Below are 25,161 nucleotides of genomic sequence, written 5' to 3' on the forward strand. Positions count from 1 at the left end.
CTTGGGCAGGTCCTTTTAGTTCAGAGTCTGATTTCTTCATTATTTAATTTACAGAATTAAATGAAAAATACAGGTAAAGCACTCAGGAGAATATCTATCTCTTAGTGAAGTGCTTCATACATGTTAGTTATGAACATGATGGGTATTGGAGTCACTGCTATTAGGTGAGATGGATGACTTCTCTCCCAAATTCCTTCCCGCCTCTTCTGCTCCAGCTTCTCTTGCACTGGGCTTCTTCGGGCAGGAGGAGTGTACTCCGGGGGAGGTAGGCGGGGCCTCATTCCAGCTCCACCAGAGCTTGCTGAGGCACAAGCCGCTGAGCTGGGGTTTGTACCTGTCGGACACCTTCCTGCGTGCCTCCTTCCAGAACAGACCTCCTCAGCATCCACAGTCCTCTCTCAGAAGCAGTCATGCCTGTGACAAAGAGTGGCAGGGGTCGCCAGGGGGCTGTTGACCTCAAACTGGACCTCACATCCTCGCCCAAAAGTGCCAAGAAGCTGCAGAGCAAGGACTCCAGTTTCTGGGATGGACACCCTTCCGAGTCACCAGGCTTAGAGAAGACCAAGGGCATAACGTGAGTGCTTTTTTCTGCCACCCCTATTTCTGCCTCTGGGCTTACAAGCTTGCCCTGACAAAAACCCTGGGGTGGCTGTGTCTGACCCCCAACCCATTATGCTGATGGGAAAAACAAGGTAAAAAAAAAGTGTAGTCAGAGACTGAGTCAAGGTGAGAGCTTATAGGGGCAGGAGCAGAGGCTCAGAAAGCCCCAGGATTTCATGGCCCCACACTCAACACGTGCAGATGGGGACACTAAGGCACAGTCACTCAGGCCACACACTGGGTCATTGGCAGGATGGGCACTAGAATCCAGTGCTGGCCCTAAGCCAGTTTTGTTCTGGTCAATCCTGATCATTGGCAGAGTCTCAACTTCTCCAAGGAGGTGGGATCTGAACTTAAGACCACAGTGGCTTCCTTGACAACCAGACATGGACTCCTCTCTGCCTCCTTCTTACAGTGACCCTGGCCTCTACTTTGACCCATACTTCAATTTTGAGGATATCCAAAGCAAAGAATGTGGAAGACTTTCTTCCACCTCCCTGGGGTGTAATTAGGGGTAGGGAAGACTTGCAAACCATGACAAAAAAGGGATTTAGATGGGGGAGCCAAGCTACAGGGCTCAGCAACCTCCGCCTCCACCACTCAAGCAGAGTGGCCAGTTCACTTAGGAAATGTGGGTGGGGTGGCCTGCTGGAGAGTGCTGCTGCTTTAAGAGAATGTTGACAACACTGATAAAGTAGAGAGCACCTGCGTTCAAATAGTCATTCTGCACTTTCCTCCCCTAGCCCCAGCGTCCCCCATATGCAGAATAGAGGTAAATGGATGGCAGTGTGAATTTAAAGAGGCTGCCTGTGGGAATGACATCTGAGGGGAGGGGGTGGACAGCAAGCAGGGAGAAGTTATGGGCCAGCAAAGCCCCTTTCCATCGTCAGCACAGTGATTGGCACTCGACAGGGTTTGGTTGCCCTCAGGTGCTAGTCCTGGGGGCTGTGAATTCCTGACACTGCGAGTGAACTTTCCAGGCCTTGGGCCATCCACTGCTGCATTGGGCTGTTTCTCAATCTGAGGCTTTGAGGAAACCAACTAGCTCTGGTGTCCTAAACTGACACATGGCTTGGTGGCAATTTCAAGAATCAAAGAAACAAAGTGTGAGAGAACCCAGAGGGGTTTGGAGGGAAAGAGAATCAAGTCAGGCAAGCATGGAACTCAGATCAGCTCACCTAGGTTCAAATGCCCACTTAGCTGCTAGCCAGCTTGAACAAGTGACAGAACTTTTCTGTGCCCCACTTTCTCCTCTGTGATATAACATTTCATTCCACCCAGGATGGCTGTAAAGGTGATTTGCACATAAAGCCCCTTGCAAACCCAGCACCCTTAAAAGCTGGCCACTGTGAATACCATGAAGGTCCAAGGTCAACAAAGGAGTTAGGGCTCAAACATGAGTCTCCTGCCTCCCAGCTCACCACACTAAGTTTTTCAGTTGGCTACATGGCCCAAAGTTAAATTCTGATTTCTTAAGTCCCTTGGTTAGAAATTTCTAAAGTGACCTGTTGACCCTTCCCTTGTTGCAAAACAAGCCTATTATTGGAGGGCCGTAGGGCACAAGTGCTCAGTCAGCGATGTTGACACCCACTGGGAGAGAGAAGGGCACGCGATTCTCCGCCCACTTTCTCCCTCAATTGTTCTCTTTAACCCATAACAAATCAATGGGCAGATCCTCAGAAAGCTAGAGGAGCTAGGGATTAACATAAAGATAAGGGTGGTTGGGGCAATCCTTTCAAAATATCATTCCTCCCAACATTTACAGAGACTCAGCAAAGTAGATGTGTTGCCCAAGATGACACAGCTAGCTAAGTAGTGGCCTTGGGATTTAATCCCTAGTTCATCCAACCTCAGAGACCAGGTTCCTTCCAGAATACCTCTGGTGCCCTTCACAGTCAGTGTCCTCACTAAAAGTCTCTCCCAAGTAATTTCCGATGTTTCTCAAGTTGTGATTATAAATCCAACACTCACATTGGTTGAATCTGATCCAGGTACCAAGAGGTATAGTAATAGGTGGTTCTGTAACTCATCAGCATGGAGAGTACCTCCCTGAAACTATTTATCCCTGAAGGTACCCATCTGTCTTAAGGGGTCTGAGTTTTTGTTTTTGCTTTTCTTGGGGCAGGGAGGAGACATGCCTTTCCCCAGTTTGAGGTCCTGGCCTGATAGGCAAAAAAATTCCTCTGAAGCCCAATCCCCAAATGACCCTGTCTCCACAGATCTCATTTGAGGATCTGAATCATCTGACATACTTAATTGAGAAGGTACTATGATTTCTCTTCGCTGATGGTCTCCATCCCTCTTCTCTGAGTTCAGTCCTGTCTCAGCTACTGGTTCAATGACCTTGGGCTGTCCCCTTTCTCCGCTTCTGTTTCCTTGGTTAGAAAATGGAACTTTTCCCTCTATGCATCTCTCTGGGCCTATTTCCAGGAGGTGGTCCAGTAGAAGTGGGATGAAGAACAGGGACTCTGAAGTGGTTCTGGGTTCGCATCCTGATTCCACAGTATATCTTTGGACAAGTCATAAAAAAATCTCTATGCCTCAGTTTGCTCATCAGCAAAATAAAGGCAATAACCTACTTTCTAGTCTTGCCAAGAGAATTAAATAAGACAATACGGGTAAAATACTTAGTATGGTATCTATTATATACTAAATATTAGAATGGCTATGTTGAATGTTAGCTGCTAAAACCAGGACAGTTTTGGCAAATGGGATGGTTGACCACCCTACAGGAGATCCAGAGGTGCCAATCAAGGCCACAGGGACTGAGTGATGGCCAGGGGCCCAGCTATCCAGCTGTGTTCAGGTGTCGGCATGCTGTGAGCAAATGCCTGTTGGACCTCCTCACCTTCACACACCTACCCTCATGTCTCTTTTCTCTCCTTCAGAGCGTTCCAGACCTTGGTTCACCTGGTGAAAGGCAACATGGGCACAGGGATCCTGGGACTACCCCTGGCAGTGAAGAATGCAGGCATCCTGGTAAGAGGGGCTGCTGCAGGTGGGGCCTGCATGACTGAGTTGTAGCAGAGAGTGGGAGGACAGTCTCTAAGAGTTTATAATGGCTTGCAATAAGCACTCTTTGTGGGAAGCAGCTTGGTCCAGACTTGGAGTCTAGACATCTAGGATCTGAGTTCTGGCTCTGCTGCAGACTTTGAGTGGCCCTGGTGAATCATTTGTCCCTTCGTTGGCGCTCCGTTTTCTCCCCTGTAGAATGCAGGGGTTGGACTATAATGAGTTTTCCAGTTGTGCCCTATGAAGCACTAGTTCTCAGGGACACCTCAGAGGCCACTAAGGGTCACAACTCCTATTGTAATTGCTTTATGTACTTTATTGAAGTACTACTTGAGACTGTATTTGAAAGAATAGTTGTTGCTGCTAAAAAAGGACTCACAAAGCAGTTTGTTAGAAAGTTCCTTGAGTGCCAAATGGTATCTGTACTAGCAAATCTCTCCTTGCATTGTTCTTCATAAATCCATTCTCTTTTCTCTTCCCATTTCCCCTGGCTCCTCCTTACCTCAGATGGGCCCACTCAGTTTGCTAGCAATGGGCTTCACCGCCTGCCACTGTATGCACATCCTGGTCAGGTGTGCCCAGCACTTCTGCCACAGGTGAGGAAAACTGTTCTCATGTCGGTTCCTTTGGTACTCAGTTCTCAAGGATATCCCAGAAACATCCTACATATCACAAGAGTTTCCCTCTTTCTTCCAACAAGTATCCAAAAAGCATTTGGGACAGAGACCTAAGGTGAGGCTCTGGGATATTAGGTAATCTGAATCAGGCCACTGTGATTATCTGCTTGGTTCATTTGTAAATTGGGCATAAATAATCCATGCCTAACCCTGCCTTGGAGAATTGTGATGAGACTCCATTGGGATCATGGATATGAAAACTACTGAACCCATGTGAGGTGTGCTTTATTAACCTTGTTATATAGTAATCACCCCTACTTGACAGGTAAGGAAAACAAGCAACCCAGGAAATACTGCCAGGTGTCTAGAACTTGGGTCTCTGCCCTAGTGGTCTTTCTACTCCAGCTGGGTCCTGCCTGCTATGTGTCTCCTGACTTTTTAGTATATGATCTTAGGTTAAACCCTGTCTTGGTAACTATATATGCACCTTCTCCTACAGGCTTAACAAGCCCTTCATGGACTATGGCGATACGGTGAAGCACGGACTGGAAGCCAGCCCCAGCGCCTGGCTCCGGAACCATGCCCACTGGGGAAGGTAACTTGTTCTTGCTTTCCCTGAAGTAGACTAAGGTACAGGAGGAGGAGATGAGGCTGTCAGGGATGCCTTCTTCCCTGGAAAGCTGGCTCATGTGGCACAAAATGTTGGACTTTATGCATGGAAAGGGGTTCATTGGCAACGTTCCTGATCCAGCCCCCCTCCTTGTATACCTCCAGTGACAGTGTGTTCATTCCTTTGTTTGGCAGCTTTAATAATCTTCACTTATTTATTAAACTATATTTATCCAGTTATCCTATATACCAGGCCCTGGAGATACTGTGGAGAGCAATGTGAATGACTTTCCTTTCACAGAACCCATAATCCAGTAGGAAAGACAAGCATTACACAGTTTAAGAAACAGTTACTTAATAACCACTAGGATAAATATGATGAAGAAATACTAGCTGCTACTGAGCAGGTAAGGAGATGTGTGTGGGCTCATGGGGGCTTCCTAGGATGGAACAGTTGAGATGAGCCCTGAAGAGAGGAATTCTTTTTTTTTTTTTAACAATTTTTAAGATTTTATTTACCCATACATGAGAGACACAGAGAGAGAGAGAGTCAGAGACACAGGCAGAGGGAGAAGCAGGCTCCACGTAGGGAGCCCAACGTGGGACTCGATCCCCGGTCTCTAGGATCACACCTTGAGCTGAAGGTGAAGCTAAACCGCTGAGCCACTTGGGCTGCCCTTCTTTTTTTTTTTTTTTTTTTTTTAAGATTTTATTTATTTATTCATGAGAGACACACAGAGAGAGGCAGAGACATAGACAGAGAGAGAAGCAGACTCCATGCAGGGAGCCCGATCCCCGGACTCCAGGATCATGCCCTGGGCTGAAGGCAGGCGCTCAACCGCTGAGCCACCCAGGCATCCCTGAAGGAATGGAATTCTTAAGGATGAGGAATTACCCAGGGGAAAGTGGGCAGGAGCCTGGAAAACTACATTTTAGACCCTCCTAAGGGTTTTTTTTCTTTTCTTTACAACAACTAGAAAGCTACTGGAGGGTTTTAATCAGGCAAGTGATCCTATTTGCATCATTTAAAGATCTCTCTGGTTTCTGTGAGGAGAATACATTGTAAGTGAGCAATCATCAGTTAAGTCAGACCCATGAAGAGGCCAGTGACAACTGCCAGGCAGGTGGCAGTGACAGCTGGGACCAAGCTGGGTAACAGTGGGGATGGAGAAAAATGAATTTCGTTATCCCAAATCCCAGATCCTGGGACTGTGGGGAAAAAGGAAAGTCAAGGTTGACTGAGATTTCTGACGGCTACTGTTTTGGACAAGTTGGGTTTGAGGTTCAAGTGGAGATGCCAAGTGGCCAATGATATGTATAGGTTTGAACTTATTGTCATCATACAGGAGATACAGAACTGAAGTCATCAACCACAAAGCCAGGGGACAGAAGAGGTCCCTTAGGAAGAGAGTTGTTGTGGGTTGTTGTTTTTTTTTGTTTTTGTTTTTTTTTGTTTTGTTTTTTAAGATTTTATTTATTTATTCATGAGAGACAGAGAGGCAGAGACATAGGCAGAGGGAGAAGCAGGCTCCATGCCTCAATCCCAGGACCCCAGGATCATAATCTGAGCCAAAGGCATATACTCAACCACTGAGCCACCCAGGTTCCCCAGGGAGAGAGTTTATAGTGAGAAGAAAAGAGTAAAAAAGACGGAGATATTAAGGACCTTTTGCTGAGCTGCAGCTCCTGCCTTTTGCTTTCAGGAAAGACACAGAACAAGTCAATCCCTTCCATCCTCTGGTACTTGAGATTGTATCTGCTCTTTTATCTTTGTTTTCAGGCCTGTGCCCACCCCCTCTCCATACTCTTTTCTGAGTACCATCTAGATCAAAGTCTCTCTTGAACTGTGATACTCAACCATTACAGCCCTGCTGTGTGCCCTCTTACATAATATAGTCTGCAGAAAACCATTGGCTCTGGCATCTCCCTTTGGCCCAAAGCTCATTCACATACTGAATCAATAGATTCAGCCTCTGAGTAGACAAGGAAGGCTTTGGGATGATAACCAGAATGTTCCTAATGTGTGACCCAAGAGGAGATTTTGCCTGTCACTTACCCCTCAAATCGTTGTAGTCATCGTTGAACATGTAAAGCAGCTTTTCCTGCTCTTTTTAGAGACCTTGCTCCTCTAATCATTTCCTCTTCTATAACTTCAACTTTTTTTTTTTTTTTTTTTTTTTTTTGGATCTGTGGGCTCTTCCTCTCAACATTTAAATGCATTCATGTATCTCCATCTTAAGAATAGTAAAATAAACTCATAAAGCTTCCTGGACCTTACACCATCCTCTAGCCACCGTCTTAGCTCCTATTCAGCAGCTGCTTATTCAGCAGATATTTACTGAATTCCTGCAGTGTCAGGACATGTTGAGGCAATGGATCTACAACGATGGACAGAATGGGCATCATCAAGACTGGTGCTCACCCTTAGCTCTGTGAGAGAACAGCACATCCTCTGCCTTGACTTCCATACATCTGATTCCATACACCTCTTCCATGGGTCACCTGCCTTTTCTGTCCTTATACTTCTGTTGAAGTTCTTTCCACCAATGTCCTAAAAGACCTCCTTATTACACCCTCTTTGCCCTAGAGAATCTCTCAACAGTGTGGGTACAATTGACTATTCTCTTTTTCAGACACTTTCTCTCCTTGGCTTCTATTAAACGCCTCCCCACCCCCAGTTTCCCACCTACCTCTCTGGCCAGTCGTTTGTTTTCACTTCAGGCTCCTTTGTTCCTATCTTCCCTTTAAATATTGGTGTTCTCCAGGGTTTGGCACACCACCTTCTCTTCTTCTCCCTCTACAGGCTCCCTAACACTGACCTGTCTTCTCAAGGCTTTATCCATTACTGACAAATCAACAGTTCCAGACCCTCATATAGTTGCCACCTGAATGTCTCCTGTAGGAGCCCCTGGCTCAACGATTCACATACTGAATATGTCACTTCTTCCCCTTCCTCTAAAATCTGTTCCTTCCAGTGCACTTCATTGTCTGACCAAAGCCTATCAGTAACCTTCGATCATTTCCTTTCCCTTTCCCCTAGATGTAAGTGATCACCAGATTCTGTAACTTCTAGCTCCCTAGTACTTCGTAAAATGCTTTAATGCTCTCCTCCTAATGGCCAGGCTGCTGGACACCTCTGTGAATAAAGAAGCTCCTATGCAGTCTACCCCATGCTGAGGCTGGCCCCCTCCAGTGGATTCCCCGCAGCCAGAGAAATCTGCCCAATCCCTCTGCTGAGATGCTTTCCTCACTCCTCCCTCTCCATCTCCTCCTCCTTGTCTTTTTAAAAATTTCTCTCTCTCTTCCCCTTCCCAAGGGACTCCCCCTCAGATATTAGTTTTTCTATGAAGGCTATCTACTCTATAATTAGAGTAAAATATTCTTTTCACCATGGCCCTTAGTGCCATATTCTTTTTTGATCACTAAACTATAAACCACTCAAGAAGGGACCATGTATTCTTTTTGTTTCCTCAGAACCTAATACGGTGTCTGGCACGTGGTAGAAAAAAAATTGTCATGTTAATGATAGCTAATAAAAATGGTGTGCCTACTTCCTTACATCAATTATTATCAATTATGAGGAATGCTGCAGAGCCAGGTGTGGGGAGTTCCTAACCATGAAGAATTTTGCCACTTGCTGAGCTGGGAGTTGAGAAACATTTTTTTTTAAAAGAACTATTGTCACTTGATTTATTGCCCTATAGCTGGTTGCGATAGCAGAAGGAAAGGTGCTGGAACTAGGTCATGAGCCCCTAGGGACAGAAATAGAAATGACAAACCAATTCTTCTTTTATAACTCATTTTTTTCTCTGTTCCAGGCGTATCGTGAGCTTCTTCCTTATAGTCACCCAGCTGGGCTTCTGCTGTGTGTACATTGTGTTTCTGGCTGATAATTTAAAACAGGTAGAGTCTTCTAGAGAAGGTGGAAGGGGAAAGGACATGGAAAAGGAGGGTCTTCTCTTAGTTGTTCAGCAAATGTGGCTTCTTCTTTTGGGCTCCTACTGTCCTCATCAATACAACAAAGGAAGTTAAACTAGATGTTACGAAAGAATCCAGAATTCCCCAATCCACTTACTGTTCTACAGTGGTTACTTTTCCAGTATCTTGGACCTGTTCTCAAAGCCATTCTCTAAAACCTAGCTGGAAGAAACCTTGGATTTTTGTTAGTTGTCCTGCCTTGGACCTTAATCATTATTAACTCTCCTAAGACTGATATAGCTCTTTTTGGATGATACCTAATCTTCCTTAGACCATCCTTATCTACCGTTAGCTGCTTAACCTCTGGTTTAACAGTTGGTGTCTCCAAGAAGTTGTTTTGATCTAGCCCAGAAGTTATCTTGTAGCAATTTAAGTAAAATATTATGGGTAATAACAAAGGACATCCTTAGTCTTAAAAAAGAAATTATTCTTTAGGCTCTTTTTTTGCTTATAATACCACAGAAATTTAGAGATATAAAGAAATTAGAAAGAAGGAATAAATAGCAAGCATTCAGAGTTAGCATCTATTCTGGGTCAGGAACAGGGAGTATTATGTATGCTTTCCCCCATTTAATTCCCTCCATGGCCTTATCAAAGTAGGTACTGTGGTTATTCCCATTTTGCAGATGAAAAAACTGAAGCTATAAACTCTATTATGTATAGATAGACGATTGCAGAGCCAACATTAAAAATCCCAGGCTTTTGACATCAGAGCTCAATTATTTTTAAAAGATTTTATTTATTTATTCATGAGAGACACAGGGAGAGAGAGGCAGAGACATAGGCAGAGGATGAAGCAGGCTCCATGCAGGGAGCCCAATGTGGGACTCAATCCCGGGTCTCCAGGATCACACCCTGAGCCAAAGGCAGATGCTTAACTGCTGAACCACCCAGGTGTCCCCAGAGCTCAAATTCTTGAGCACTATGCTATATTGCTTTTAAAAATGAAACAAATTTGGGGTGCCTGGGTAGCTCAGTTGGGTAAACATTGGACTCCATCTCAGCTCATGTCTTGAGCTCAGGGTTGTGAGTTCAAGCCCCATGTTGGGCTCCATGAAACCTACTTAAAAAAATAAGGAAGAAAGAAAGGAAGAAAATTATTATTAATCCAACCATTCATAGTTATTGTTTTAAGTTAGCATTACCTGATTAGCATTTTGTAATGTCCTTACCATTTTTTTGTCCTTACATTTTTTAAAAAAGATTTTATTTATTTATTCATAGAAACACAGAGAGAGAATGAGAGGCAAAGGCACAGGCAGAGGGAGAAGCAGGCTCCATGCAGGGAACCCAACGTGAGACTCCATCCAGGGTCTCCAGGATCACGCCCTGGGCTGCAGGCGGCTCTAAACCGCTGTGCCACCGGGGCTGCCCTGTCCTTACATTTTTTAATATAATTTTTACTAGTTTCATAATATTCCATCACACAGATTGGCTAGGATGTAGTCTTCTATCATTGGATATTTTATTTGTTTCCCTTTGTTTTTCTACTGTAATCTGTGGAAGTCTTTGTAAACCCCTTATTTCTTTGGCATCTATTCCTTAAAGTAAAATTATTGGGTCAAAGAGTTTGATTGCTTGAAGGCTCTTAAAACGTGTCACCAGATTGGAAATCAATCTGCTATCAGCGGAATATTATAATCTGTCTAGAGACAAGGCAAACATTCTCTCGAAGAGTTTGCAGGCTGAGTAGGATGTGTCCTAAAACAAAAAAGTTAGCTATCAGTATATTTTGGTGCTGGGTCAGGACACCACTAACAACACTCTGAAGGCGGGGCTGCCTCATAATGAACTTAAGGAACAAAAATGTGCGGGGGCAGAAAGGATCACTGGAGTAAGGGAAGGCTCCCTTGCGGAGGTGCATCTGAGCTAGATGTTGGAGGACAGGTTTGAGGAGAAGAGGGGTGGGCAGCCAACAAGGGAGGAGTGAACACCTGGAGGCAGGAATGTAGGGGACTGGCTCAGGAGAGGCAATAAAATTGGTTGGAGGAGAAGGTGTGGACTTTGGGAGAGGATAAGCCTTCAGGATTGAATGGGCCCAGGTTGAGGGCCATGAATGCCTGCTAATGTTTCAAGTATTTTTCCTGTTGAAAGGAATTAGAAGTCAAGGAGTCAGAAAAAAAATAAGATTTAATTGTTCATTTAAGTAACTGTGGTGTGTTCTTAAGGGAAAAGGAGATTTCAAAATAAGAGCAATTTACATATGCTGTAAAATAAAAAGGATGAGCATAATACATGTAACTTGTGATATGGTATAGAAAATGTATAGATGAAAAATAGAAGAAAAAAAATAAAATGCATAGATGAATATATTCTAGGACATGACCCTGGCTACTAATGGGTACTGAGATTATCATTGCTTTCACATCTTGCCTAATTCTAGTTTCTAATTGTTCTGCAGTGGATTGTATTGCTTATGCAATAAGACTGTATCCATTAAGTCAGGCTTAGTCAGAGTAATACCATCCTTCTTCTCTCCCACCCTCCCTGACTTTGCCAGGGGTGTTTGTACTGTGTGCAGGGGTGGGGGGTGTTTCTTGTCTGTCACAATGATTGGGGGATGCAAATAACTATTATTGGGTGGGATCCAGGAATGCCAATATGTCTTGCAGTGAATGGTCCAGTCTTCATAAGGAATAACTCTCTCACTCAAATACCAGAATTAGTCCAATTAAGAAATAGTAAGTGATGGGTTTTTTGGTTATAAGCAAAAGAAACACCCTACCTCATTATGAGGCCCTACCATGTGAGACATGCCTTTTGTGAGGAAGTTTGATTATGGGTCAGGCACTAAGTTAATCGTGTGGCTAGTAGATTTATTGAATCTTCCCCCTTGCTTTTCCTATTCCTTCCTCAGGTAGTGGAAGCAGTTAATGGCACAACGACCAACTGCCATTATAATGAGACCGTGATTCTGACGCCCACCATGGACTCGCGACTCTACATGCTCTCCTTCCTGCCCTTCCTGGTGCTGCTGGTCCTTATCCGGAACCTCAGGGTCTTGACCATCTTCTCCATGTTGGCCAACATCAGCATGCTGGTCAGCTTGATCATCATCACCCAGTATATTGCCCAGGTGAGTACACATACACACACCTGATTCCTCCACTGGGCAGAGCTTTTTATCAATAACAGACTGATTCCTACCTAGGGTCAGCTCTGAGGGTAGGTGTGTACCTCACTCTTCTACCTTGTACCGTTGTACCGTTATTTCCACAAAGATGTCTCTGTTATTCTTCTGGATAGCTCTTCTTTTATATTGCTTCTCCAATCCTTGTCAAATTCTAGCCTTTGAAAAAAATTATGCTTTGCAATTCCTGCAATGATTGGATAGCAGCAAAAGGCAAATGAAAAGCAGGAGCTCGTACTAAAGCTGAAATTTACCAAATTACCTATAGCCCTATATCCTCTAGGCTACAATTCCAGGTGTCCAAAATTACCCATAGGAACTCAAGAGAAGAAAAATAGTATTTAGTCACAGAGACAGCCTTAGAAGGCTACAGGCCTTCTATCACAATGCAAATTACAATACCTTTGAGGTTGAGTTGCGAATATTGATTTTCCCTCAATTTCCTACTTTTCTACTCTTTCTAATATTTATTTGCTGGACAAAACTACATAGAGATTTTTTTTAATTTTTTATTTATTTACTCATAATAGACACAGAGAGAGAGAGGCAGAGACATAGCCAGAGGGAGAAGCAGGCTCCATGCAGGAAGCCCGATGTAGGACTCAATCCTGGGACTCCAGGATCACACCCTGAGCCAAAGGCAGACACTTAACCACTGAGCCACCCAGGCATCCCAAGGCTACATAGAAATTTAAACCTAGAAACCCCCTGGCATATGTCATAGACCTTTCAGATGTTCTTCACTTTCAGAAATCACAAGAAAAAAAATTATCTTGTCCATGGAATTTAGTAAAAATAACAAATCAGTCAAATTTTTTAAGGATAATTATAAATAGGTATTATATTCCTCAAGACAATATTGAGAAATTCTCCAAAATTGAATTTCCCAATAAGATAACTACCTTCAATTTACTTATAGACCATTCCTAAGGTTGCCTATTTGGAGAAATGTCTCTATAATTACTGTCTCATTCAGGTCACAGGGTACATAACATATTTATTCCACACTCTTTCTTTCCTTTCAGTTTATAGCTCATTGAAGAAGAAAAGGGGACTTTCATATCTAACTAATTACTTCGGATTCCTGAGACTATCACTAACTATAGTCACAACAGTTTCTGTCACCCATAACCACTGGTACATTCCAAATGTCTGTGGGACTTGAAGCTAGTACAACCTGTGGTGCATAAGATTTTCTTTTGGAGGGTTCTAGTAAACCATACTCCTTCCCCATGAGGTGCTGACCCTTCAGTTCTTTGACAGTACTTCGGTGTTTCTGTCCTCTGGCCCTATGGTATGGTGCATGTTAAACTCAACTTTGGTGGGACACCTGGGTGGCTCAGCAGCTGAGCATCTGTCTTCAGCTCAGGTCATGATCCCAGGGTCCAAGGTTAGAGTCCCGCATCGGGCTTTCTGCAGGGAGTCTGCTTCTCCCTCTGCCTTTGTCTCTACCTCTCTCTGTGTGTCTCTCATGAAAAAGTAAATAAATATTTAAAAATAAAATAAAATTAAGTTTGATGCCTACTTCCTTTTGAAGTTTTTGGAATTTCTGACATTCCTTTTTAATGTAGGTCTGCTCTCAGAATACTCTCCTCTTATATGAACCAAAACATGCTTTGAGAATAAAGGTCTTACTACATTTCTCTCTCCTGTAGGGAATTCCAGACCCCAGCCGGTTGCCCCTGGTAGCAAGTTGGAAGACCTATCCTCTCTTCTTTGGAACAGCCATTTTTTCATTTGAAAGCATTGGTGTGGTAAGGTTTGAATTGGGGTAGACATTCTCCTGTGCTCTGGGTGGCCCTCTGAACAGGAGCAGGGAACTCTGGGTTTCTGAGTCTCTATGTGCACACAGGAGAAAGTAATCTTTTGTCCCAATTCATCTGTTAAACATTTATCTTCATACCAAGATGTGTTTCTTAATCTTTTAAAATCAAGGCAAATGGAGGAACACAATTTACAGGATTTAATGAAACAAAAGGAGTCTTAAGCTGGGAAGTACTATATATTTACAATGGATTATTACATAGTTTGTGTTTCCACACTTGAGGAAGGGTAGTGCTATGTATGTGATTTTTGTTTACTTTTAGTTTGCATACAATACAATTCACTTTGCGGGGTATGTGTACATTTCTGTAAGTTTTGGAAATGCAGAGAGTCACAGATGGACCACAATCAGGACACAGAACAACTCCCCCATCACAAAAAACTCCCTCATACTGTCCCATTGTAGTCAGCTCCCCACTTCCCACTAGCCCCTGGCAACCACCTTCTGTTCTCCATCTCCTGTTGTTCTATCTTTTCCACAATGTCTATATACCTGGGATCATGCAGTACGTAACCTTATGAGACTGCACGTTAAGGTCATCTGTGTTGTTGCATGCATCAGCAGCTCCTTGCTTTCTATTGTTGAGTATCCACTGTATGGACAACACCAGGATTTGTTGATTAGTTTCACCCACTGAAGAACAGTTGTTTCTAGTTTTTGATGATTATGAATAATACTGCTATAAGCAAGCATTTGTGTACAGGTTTTTATGTGAACAGAAGTTTTCATTTCTCTAGAAAAGTCTGTTACTCACATATTAATGTATGTTTAACTTTATAACAGACTGCCAAACAGGTTTTCATAATGGCTGTACCACTTTGCATTCCCACCGGAATAGATGAACATTCCAGGTGCTAGTTCTTCTATGTACTGTCAGCATTTTTAAATTCTGTCATTCTAATAGGGACATAGTAGTATTTGATTGGTAATTTTGAGCATCATTTTGTGGGCTTGTCATCTGTATATACTCTTTGATGAAGTGTCTGTTCCAATCTTCTGCAAACTTCCAAAAAACTGAGCTGTTAAGTTTTAAGAATTCTTTATATTATTTTTTAAGAATTCTTTATATTATTAAAATGCAAGTTCTTTATTGACTATATAATTGCAAATGTTTTTTGTAGTCTGTTGCTTGTCTTTTCCTTCTCTTAACCATGCCTTTCAAAGCTCTTTGAAAGGCTTAAATTTGATGAAGTCCAATATGTCAAAATTTTTATTTTTATGGATTCTGCTTTTATTTTTTTATTTCTTTTTAAGATTTTATTTATTTGTTCATGAGAGAGAGAGAGAGAGAGAGAGATAGAGAGGCAGAGACACAGGCAGAGGGAGAAGGAGGCTCCATGCAGGGAGCCCAATGTGGGACTCAATCCTGGGACCCCAGGATCACACCCTGGGCTCAACCGCTGAGTCACCCGGGCTGCCCTGGATTCTGCTTTTAGTACTTTATCTAAAAACACTCTGCCTAACCAAAGTTCACAAAGATTTTCTCCTATATTTCTTCTAAATATTTTATAGTTTTCATTGTCCATTTAGATCTATGATCTGTTCTGAGTTAATTTTTGATAAAGGTGTTTGTATGTTGGAGTTCATTTTTTTAAATAGGATGCCCAATTGTTCCAGCATCATGTGTTGAAAACACTATCCATTCTCCATTGAATTGTTTTTGCATCTGTGCAAAAACCTTAACAGTGTTGTCTTTCAATCCATCAACATAGAATGTCTTTCCATTTATTTGGGTCTTCTTTAATTTCTTTGAACAATGCTTGATGCTTCACATCACTCCCACACATGCACAACTTAGAACAAAGCCTAGGACTTCACCACAGATTTAGGGGATCACTTTCTCCAACCTCCTCTTATGCATATTTTCCCGAACACTCACCAGCTTCTAATGGCTTCTTTTTCTGGTTCTCTGGCTAGAAAGCCAAAGTTTTAACCTCCTATGGTGCTGTGCATTTCCTGTGACTGAGTCTGACTGGGATTAAGCACTGAGAGAAAAGAGAGGGAAAAACTAAAATAAAAATAATGGATGAATGAACAGTGATTCTTTCTAGGCCCTGCTTCCTGGACATGCTACCTGTGCAGTCACATAGGGTAGGGACCTGTCTTTGGAAGAATCCCACACATGGTTTAATGCTCTGTTTTTATCATCGTGAAATTCTTAATTTTTGAACAAGAAACCCTGAATGTTCATTTTGCAATGGACCCTGCAAATTATGTACCAGAGCTGATTTGTCCTCACATTCTTTGAAGTCCCAAAGCCCCCTTTCCTAGTTCTTTTGCTCAAAGAGAAAAATTTGTATCAGATTTTTAGGTACCTGTGTGAACACCATAGTCATTGATACACTAGGATGCTGTTTTGTGACTGGGACTTGCCTTGGGAGTGTGATTGTGAGAGTAAAAAAGGAAACAAACAAACAAACAAACAAAAAAAATAGGGATCTCTTCCATACTGTCTGTCCCACAGGGGTCTCTGTTCCATGTCCTCTAGCCAGAAAGAGGATTTCTCTTGGACGGTTTTCTTTCTCCATCCCCTGCATAGAATTCTAGGATTTGAGGTCCTCTTGAGTCTAAATTGGGAGATACAGTAAGAAAAAAATCAAGAAACCCAGTACCATAAAGGTAATTTGTACTGGTTTTGATCAATCCACGTGCTATTATATACTTTGCAGGTCCATGGATAGTTGTTTTATGTATTCTTTCCAGAGATTTTAATTTTAATCAGTAAGAGAGCTATGGTGGAATGTGTCTACAACATCTTAATGCAAGTGGAAGCACAGTATATTTAGGATTTTGGACAGAAATACCAAAAAGAAAGAGTGCAGTGGTTGAGCAAATGACTTTGGAAGCAGAATATGCTGGAATCTACTTTGGCCATGAACTCTAATTCCCCAACTAAATGATAGTAGCAATTGTTCAATAAGTATTAGTAATACACCTACTACGTGCTAATGATGATGACTTTCAGAGTTCACATCAGCTCTAGAAATCTTTTAGCCCAGTCTCTAACTTTACAGAAGAAGAGCCTAAGCCTTGAAGAGGAAAGGGACTTGAGCCAGATCACCAGCTGGGAACAGCTACAGCTGTAGCTAAAGCCAAGTGCCCCTTACTCCCAATCCAGGGACCTTTGCACTTTATGTAAATGGCTGTTTATCAATTTGATTATAGGAGGAGAGAAGGAGAGAGCCAGCTACTGAGAAAAAAGATAATTTTTTAGCCTGTAGAAATTATGCAGTGAAAATGTATTGCAGGGTGGGAAAGCTCAGGTTGGGTCATTCAGGCTCCACATAATCCCTCAGACATTTTCCTGGCTTCTACTAGGAACCTGCCCCTAATCTGAAAGAAAGTGGAAAGGCATTATGATGACCTTGACGTGGCATTCCCCTCAAGCATTTTTCATTTGCATGGGGTTGAGATGCATATAGGACAAAAAAAGGAGTTAACAGTACAAGGGAGTAAACACTAAGGTCCTACTGAATAATAAATATATCGAATGCTGGAGGGATATAGTCAAGATTGGGTAGAAGCAAGTACTTGAATTTTGGAGGACAGCCCCAGTCTGCAGCCTCAGTCTGCCACTTTCATCTTTGTGTAAATTGGGGCAATTTACTACATCTTGAGTCTTGTTTTCCTCATCTATAAAATAAGAATTATACAAACACGATCTTTTTTTTAAATAATAAATTTATTTTTTATTGGTGTTCAATTTACCAACATACAGAATAACACCCAGTGCTCATCCCTCCCGTCAAGTGCCCCCCTCAGTGCCCGTCACCCATTCACCCTCACCCCCCGCCCTCCTCCCCTTCCATCACCCCTAGTTTGACAAACACGATCTTCATAGAGATGTATGTAGTCTTCACAGTATTAAAAAGAACAGTTAGCATTTACTAAACCCTTACTGTATGCCATTATGTTGCTCATATAAATCTCAAAAAAATTCCAGTAGGTAAGTTTTCAGATAAAGAAACCGAGACACAGATTAGCCTAATGATGCATGTAAAATGTGCTTTAGCCTATGGCCTGATCAATGAGAAGGAGAAGGTGGAGGTGGGCTGTTAGCTGATAGAAGCCTAAGGAAGAATTTATGGGAGGAGAGGCCAGCAGATTGGTTCCAAAGACAGAAGTGAACTTGGGATGCCCAGCAGGCTCCAGATAGGCTGTCTCAACTTGGATTCTCTCAGAGCCAGGTATGCATCTGGAGAAGAAGGATCCCAAGAACATGGTGTATAGGGAATGTCCTGCTGAGGAACCAGGAACCTCCAGTCCCAGCTCTGCCACAGCCCACTGTGTGTAACCTGTGTCGCAGCCTTCCCATCTGAACAGACAGCAGCGAATGCACTAGAATTGGAAGTCTCAAACTCCAAAGCCTTTAGAAGGCAATGTGGTTGAAGAGGCCAGGTATACATCCACATGAGGGGGAGAGGTGGGCCTGGTGAATGGGGCAATAATATTGTGCCCAAAGGCATTCACCTTCAATTGTCTAAAAGGCTGTGCTGGCCAAACAAAATGCATCTGCTAGCCAGATCAGGCTGCCCCAGAGGCTGAGTTCCTTGGTCTGCACAACCTAAAAAGGGCCCTTCCAGCTCCAAATGGTCCAGGGCTCATCTTGTGACTCCAGGCCTTCTTTCCTTTCTTTTCTCATTTATTGTGGTAAAACATATCTAACATAAAATTTACCATCTTAACATTTTCAAATATACACACCAGTGACATTAAGAACATTTATTTTATCATGAAAGCATCATCACCACCCATCTCCAGAACTCTTTTTGTCTTGCAAAACTGAAACCCTATAATCATTGAACAAAATGGTCATTTCCCCCTCCATTAGTCCCTGGAAACCACCATGCTACTTTTTGACTCTCTGAATTTGACTGCTTCAGGTACCAGTGTAAATGGAATTATGTACCATGTATCATTTTGTGACTGGCTTATTTCATTCAGCATAATGACCTCAAGGTTCATCCATGTTATGACATATGTCAGAATTTCCTTCTTTTTTAAGGCTGAATAATATCTATTGTATGTATATACCATCCTTGTTTATCCATTTATCCATCAATGGACACTTGGGTTGCTTCCACATTTTGGCTATTGTAAATGATGCTATGAACATAGCTGTACAAATACCTATTCAAGTCTCTGCTTCCAGTACTTTTGGGATATACTCAGAAGTCACATGCCTTTCTTCTTTTGTTCATGTTCCTCTTTCCCCTTCTCTCTTTTTACACTATGATCCTTCTGTAGGTTCTGCCCCTGGAAAACAAGATGAAGGACGCCCGCCGCTTCCCAGCTATCCTGTCTTTGGGAATGTCTATCATCACTGCCCTGTACATTGGCATCGGGTCTCTGGGCTACCTGCGGTTTGGAAATGACATCAAGGCCAGCATAACCCTTAATCTACCCAACTGCTGGTAACTTCACGGGCCCTCAGGTGGTGGGCACTCAGGGTCAGGTGGAAATGTGTGGGTGACTGCTGCCTCCCTTCCAGTGATGGCAAAATAGGGTCTAGAGGGCCCCCACAGTGAATGAGAAGCAGAGCTATCACAGGAACCCTGGGCTCTGGTATCTCTGTCCAAGGAGCTCCTTCTTCAATAGCTTCCCATGTTGAGTGAGGCTTTGATAACTTAGTATAAAGGAGGACATGATTTAGGAAGAGAGAGAAGAAGTGACAGTCCTTGCTCACCTAAGGAGAGAAGGGAGGGGTCCTCAGGGAGAACAAACAGCAGAGAGAGGAGTTGGTGGGTGGCAACACTCATCTCCAACTACATTTCCTAAGGCCTGTGCTACAGAGCCTTGCTTGCCCTAACCAAGAATGCACATCCTCCAAGTTAGAATAGCTAGGATGAAAAAGTAGTAAAACAAGAACCAATTTGGGAAGACCACTGTAAAAATTTTATGTTTAAATGAACCCAATTCATGAAACCCAGACTTCAACAGTACCATATTTATTTTTTTTTAAAGATTTTATTTGAGAGAGAGATTGAGCACAAGCAGGGGGAGCAACAGAGGGAAAGGGAGAAGCAGATTCACTACTGAGCAGGGATCCTGACACAGGGCTCAATATCAGGACCCTGGGATCATGACCTGAGCTGGAGGCAGACACTCAACCCATTGAGCCACCTCAGTGCCACAACAGTACCATATTCATTTATTTGTTTATTTTTTTAAAGATTTTATTTATTTATTCATGAGAGACAAAGAGAGAGAGAGGCAGAGACAGGCAGAGGGGGAAGCAGGCTCCATGCAGGGAGCCCGATGCGGGACTCGATCCCAGGTCTCCAGGATCACGCCCTGGGCCGAAGGCAGCGCTAAACTACACTGAGCCACCCGGGCTGCCCAGTACCATATTAAATAGACACATGAGCCTGTATTGCATTGTGCAGCACTGTCTCTCACATTGAGACATGTCATTAATTACAGGATGCTATCTTTTTAAGGGTCACTTGGAGCTTCATTTGCTTAAATGGGGCTCCTTTCCCAAGGTGACAAATATCACTTATCAAGCATTTACTGCATGGCAATTCTGTGCAGACACCAGTCTAGGCACATAGGGGCATGGAAGGTGCTGACCAAGTAAGCTATGATCTTGAATTTCACTACCTTCCCCAGCTCATGATCTAGTGAGAATGAGGGAGGGTTAGTTTATATATACAAATAGAACAGAACAAGAAACCCTCCAGAGTAGCAGAGAGGCTTTGGGGACTTTTGTAAACTGCCTCTTCCCCCAAAGATTTGGGACTCTGCAGTTCTCTCAACCTATAAGAAGCATGTGTTGATGGCCTGTTATGTGCCAAGAGCTTTGGGGCAATCCAGAGAATCGCTAAGGACTGACATTAGATCACAAAGGACTACCGTGTTTATACCCAGGTTTTTTGGTCTTCACCTGGGCAAGGTAGCTGGCCTTGAGCCTCTAGTTCCTAAAATCTAAAATTGACCATCAAGTGATAGTGGTTTATGAAGGTATTCCATAGAAGCATGCTCAAGGTTCTTTTTATTTAGAGATGACCCCCCTGTTGTCACTTGAACCTGTGATACTTCCCTCTGTTTTCACCACATGCTCTGCCATGACTCCCTCTTGACTCTGGCAAGTCCCCTGCCCATCATTTTCAGACAAGGAAACTGGAGCCCAAGGGACTATCCCAAGGTCAGGGGTTAATGTTCTGAGGAGGCCAGGTATCTGAGCATGGTGACCTTAGGGAACATTTCTCTGGTTTGTCCTGCAGGCTGTACCAGTCGGTCAAGCTCTTGTATGTCGTTGGTATCCTGTGCACATATGCTCTGCAGTTCTTCGTCCCTGCAGAAATCATCATCCCCTTTGCCACCTCCCAGGTGTCAAAGCGCTGGGCGCTGCCTCTGGACTTGTCTATCCGCCTCGCCATGGTCTGCCTGACGTGTGAGTACAAGGCAGAGCAAAATGTTGCTCTTTTCCTGAGGGCTGTCAGGAATCCACCAGATGGTGAGGGATAGTCATGATAACCAGCACTGATTAAGTGCTAATTGTATTTCAAGGACCATATTAAAGCATTACAAGGAGTAACTCATGTAAGCCCAGGGACACCTAATTCTTCTCCATGTACCTAATTAGACAGAGTCACAGGTGTCCAGCCTGAGAGAGTGACACAGCTGGTTGAACACTAATCATAATGTTAAGAACTGATATGTATTAAATACCTGCTGTGTACCAGCCACTGTACTCTTTTTTGGCCATATTTCAAAGTATTTTATTCAGACCTACAGGGACTCTCATGAGGTAGGACTATGATAAACTTTACAAGTGAGAAAACTGAAGCAGGGAGCGATAATTGGCTAGGGAGCGCCAGAGCTTGGATCTGAACCCACATCATCAGCACCCTTCACCTCCAAGACAGAGGTCAGTGGCCAGTGAGTCCAATCTGACAGAAGAGGTGTTTTTCTGAGCCTCAGAATGTTGTATAAATTTGTGCCAACATTTAAAATGTCCAAGATCTCACATACAAATCCAGATTTCTGATGTTTTGGGAGAGAGACAATTAAAATTGTTTGGCAAGCCTAGGATCACATTCCCCAGTGGCAGCAGTGAGCTGGACTTGCCCCTTGGGCTTCAGCTGGCCCCGATCACAGCCTCTCAGTACTCCTTATGCCTCAAGCCCACTGATCCAGGTACCCCACTTCTGCAAGTGTTTTAGCAGGGTTGAAGGAGATGCTAGTGATTCCTGTACAGAGTGTTGTGTTCCCCAGCTATCCCTAAGGCTCCTTTTAATTGATTCTAAGACTTCTCCTTGGGGCGATTCTTGCTTCTTGCTGTACTAGACCAACCCATGCAATGCAGTGGACACCAGTTTTCTTTCTTTGAAATGATTTGTTTGTCCCGATTTACCCCAGGAAGCAGTGACACTGCCATTCGGAACCTTAGAGACTCTAGCGAGATAAGAAATTTGTCCTAAGTATGAAGATAATTCCTGAAGCCTATGGCTTCTGCATGCATTGCCCCAATCCACACAAATTAGGAATAAATTGAAGTAACAATAAAGATACCTTTTCTGGGTGCTTTACATCAAGTAACTCAGTTATCCCAGGACATAAATGAGTTTAAAACTTGAACACCATTTGCAGTGTGAACCATAATACCATTATGGACACATAGCATTTATCCCCATTTTGCAGAGGAGGAAACAAGCTGAGCAAGAGGTAGGGACAGAACCACGGCCACACAGGGGAAACCAGAATCCTGCCTCCCAGCCCTGTTTTGGTTCTGATATACCACACACCTCCTCCACAGGAGGCCCGGGGGAGACTTTTGGGCTTTCTTGGTGAAAATCTTCCAAAAAGTCAAATGAAAAAATGTAGAAGCCCAGGCCTGTAAAACATAATTGAAAAATGCATAATTTCAAAATCTTTAGCTTCTGGTGTTTGTTGTTTTCTGACATGTATGTAAAACCTGACAAAGACATTCTCTTAATGAGACCCTGTGCTCTTGTTCCAACTGAACACCCCCTTTCTCCTATAAATAATTTCATATTCTAATTATTTGCAAGTAAGAGGTGTGTGTAGTCATGTTAGTTGTTAAAATGTTAGCTCTATAAAGGCATTTTTTAAAAGTTGTTGTATCTTTTGTACATTGATATGTCCCAAGCAGATGGGACAGTTCCCAGCACTGTTATTTATTAAGAGCTTGATCACTGTTTTATTTAAGATGATTTTATTTATTTGAAAGAGAGAGAGAGAGCAGTTGATGATTAGAGGGAGAGGGACAAGGAGACTCTGTGCTGAGCAGGGAGGCCGACACAGGGCTCGATCCCACAATCCTGAGACCGCAATCTAAGCCAAAACCAACAGTTGGATGCTCAACTGACTGAGCCACCCAGGTGTCCCTTAATCATTGTTGAATAATATGGGGATTTGAAGTGCACCTCAGTGGCATAAAAATTATGTTAAGCTAAAAGCATTTAAACAAACAGCAGCCACAGGGAGGGAAAAAATAAATGCTTATCTGAACTTCATTTGCTGAATTAAGCAGGAACTTCTGACAAGTTCAACCACCATAAATCCCCTCTGGAAGGTTTTCTGCCAGAAAGGAGACTAACCATCATCACACACTAATTCCCTAAATAAACAATCTGAACCTTGCATAACTTCTACTTGTTCTTACATAGATGCTCTTTCTGCCCCCTTCTTTCCCCTTATGAAATGAGCAAGTGAACCTCTTATCTTTGGCTGTTCTGTGTTGCCTGAAGTAAACTCTGTCTTTTGTCCTGTTAATTTTGTCCATTGTCAGTAAATCCCCAGCTCCTACCAATGCCCCCCCCCCATCATTGAACCTCAAAAAGGAAAGATTTCTCTTCCTAACATTATGAATGCATTTTTTGGGAAAATTATTAGGACACACACCAAATTTTTAATTCATAACGTCTAGTGAATGTGTTTGGAGTATTACAGGACTTTTGATGTTTTCCTTATGTAACTAAATGTGAGAAACAACTAGTTTGTTTTAAGAAACGGATTCTAAAGCCAAACTCGAAAACCTTAACTAAGTGCTGAAGATCCATGTATCCTGTATCATCTCCTGCAGGCACCTTGGCCATCCTCATCCCCCGCCTAGACCTGGTCCTCTCCCTGGTGGGCTCCGTGAGCAGCAGCGCCCTGGCCCTCATCATCCCACCCCTCCTGGAGATCACCACTTACTACTCAGAGGGCATGAGCCCCCTCACCATCGCCAAGGACCTCCTGATCAGCATCCTGGGCTTTGTGGGCTTTGTCGTGGGGACCTACCAGGCCCTGGACGAGCTGATCTTCTCAGGACACCCCCTCACCTCTTCCAACTCCACCATTTTTGTTCAATGATAATGGCTACTCCTTACCCACCAGCACCTGACTTCTACTGATATGGATATCTTTTGTATGTATTATCTTTATTTTGCTGCTTTACCTTTCCTCCGGGCCAAGTTATGGTGAAACAATCAAGGACTCACCAGCTACAGGGTCTAGATGGTAATTTAAAATTTTTTGCTTATTACTTTTCTTTCCATCTCTTGCTTTCCATTAAGTTGAGAGCCTCCCATGGAAGGCTCTTGATTCCATCCAACTTCTTGGCAATTCACAAGGTGGATTTTGTACCTTGAGTGATGCTCTGCAAGAAGCAGCCACCAGGGGGAAACCAAGTGACACCAACTGGCAAAAGGATGTGCAGCTGGCTAAGGCTGACGCTGATCTGGTAAACAAAGGGTTTCCCCTTTTCCAGAGCAAAGACTAGAGGGCCTAACCTATAATCCAATAAAGTATACACAACTCCTATGACAAAAATGGGTAGGACAAAGAGGTCCAATGTGAACTGCAACTCTCAGAAAGGAGCCATCATCATATTTAAGTCCAGGGCAATAAACTTTCTAAACCACTGGATAAAGTTCTGGCTCAGTTTGAAGATCCCAACAGTAGATAGGAGGCATGGAAGTAGATCAGTCAGTGGCAGGGGGAGGTAGGTGGACAATACTATTATGGTATTTGATGTTATTTACCTCTTAATTCTTGGAACAAGCATTCTACCTACTGCGTGTCAAGCATAGTTCAAGGTTCTCCTAGTAGGCTGCAAGAATGTCAGAGATTCCTCTTGACAATGTGACTTTGCAGTTCCTCTTATCAAGAGGTGAAATATATGTCTCTACCCCTTGAATCTGGTCTTGGCCTCATGTCTTATTTGGGCCAACGGGACATTAGTAAATGTGATATAAGCAAAGGTTGGTGATAGCTTGTGCATCAGGACTTTCATTGCTCACTGTGCTGTGGAGCCACGACCACCCAGTGAAGAAGCCTGAGCTAGCCGACTGGAGGATGAGAGGCCGTGCGAGCAGAAGTGAATCATCTCAGTTGAAGCCATTCCTCAGATCAACCAGCCTGCCAACTTCAAGACACAT

At 43.2% G+C, this 25,161-nt stretch overlaps 1 protein-coding gene across 1 annotated transcript; it reads left to right on the plus strand.

Annotated features, from left to right (window-relative positions):
* Positions 1-209: 209 nt before the first annotated feature.
* Positions 210-24,925, plus strand: SLC36A2 (solute carrier family 36 member 2). Its single transcript, XM_077895826.1, has 10 exons — positions 210-574; positions 3,489-3,579; positions 4,120-4,208; positions 4,729-4,824; positions 8,657-8,741; positions 11,674-11,892; positions 13,602-13,700; positions 19,019-19,185; positions 20,998-21,167; positions 23,823-24,925. The coding sequence occupies exons 1-10, from the start codon at positions 411-413 to the stop codon at positions 24,092-24,094; spliced, it is 1,452 nt and encodes a 483-aa protein (XP_077751952.1). The 5' UTR covers positions 210-410; the 3' UTR covers positions 24,095-24,925.
* Positions 24,926-25,161: the final 236 nt, after the last annotated feature.

This window comes from Canis aureus, chromosome 4 (genome assembly GCF_053574225.1).
Source record: "Canis aureus isolate CA01 chromosome 4, VMU_Caureus_v.1.0, whole genome shotgun sequence".
Taxonomy (NCBI): Eukaryota; Metazoa; Chordata; class Mammalia; order Carnivora; family Canidae; genus Canis; species Canis aureus.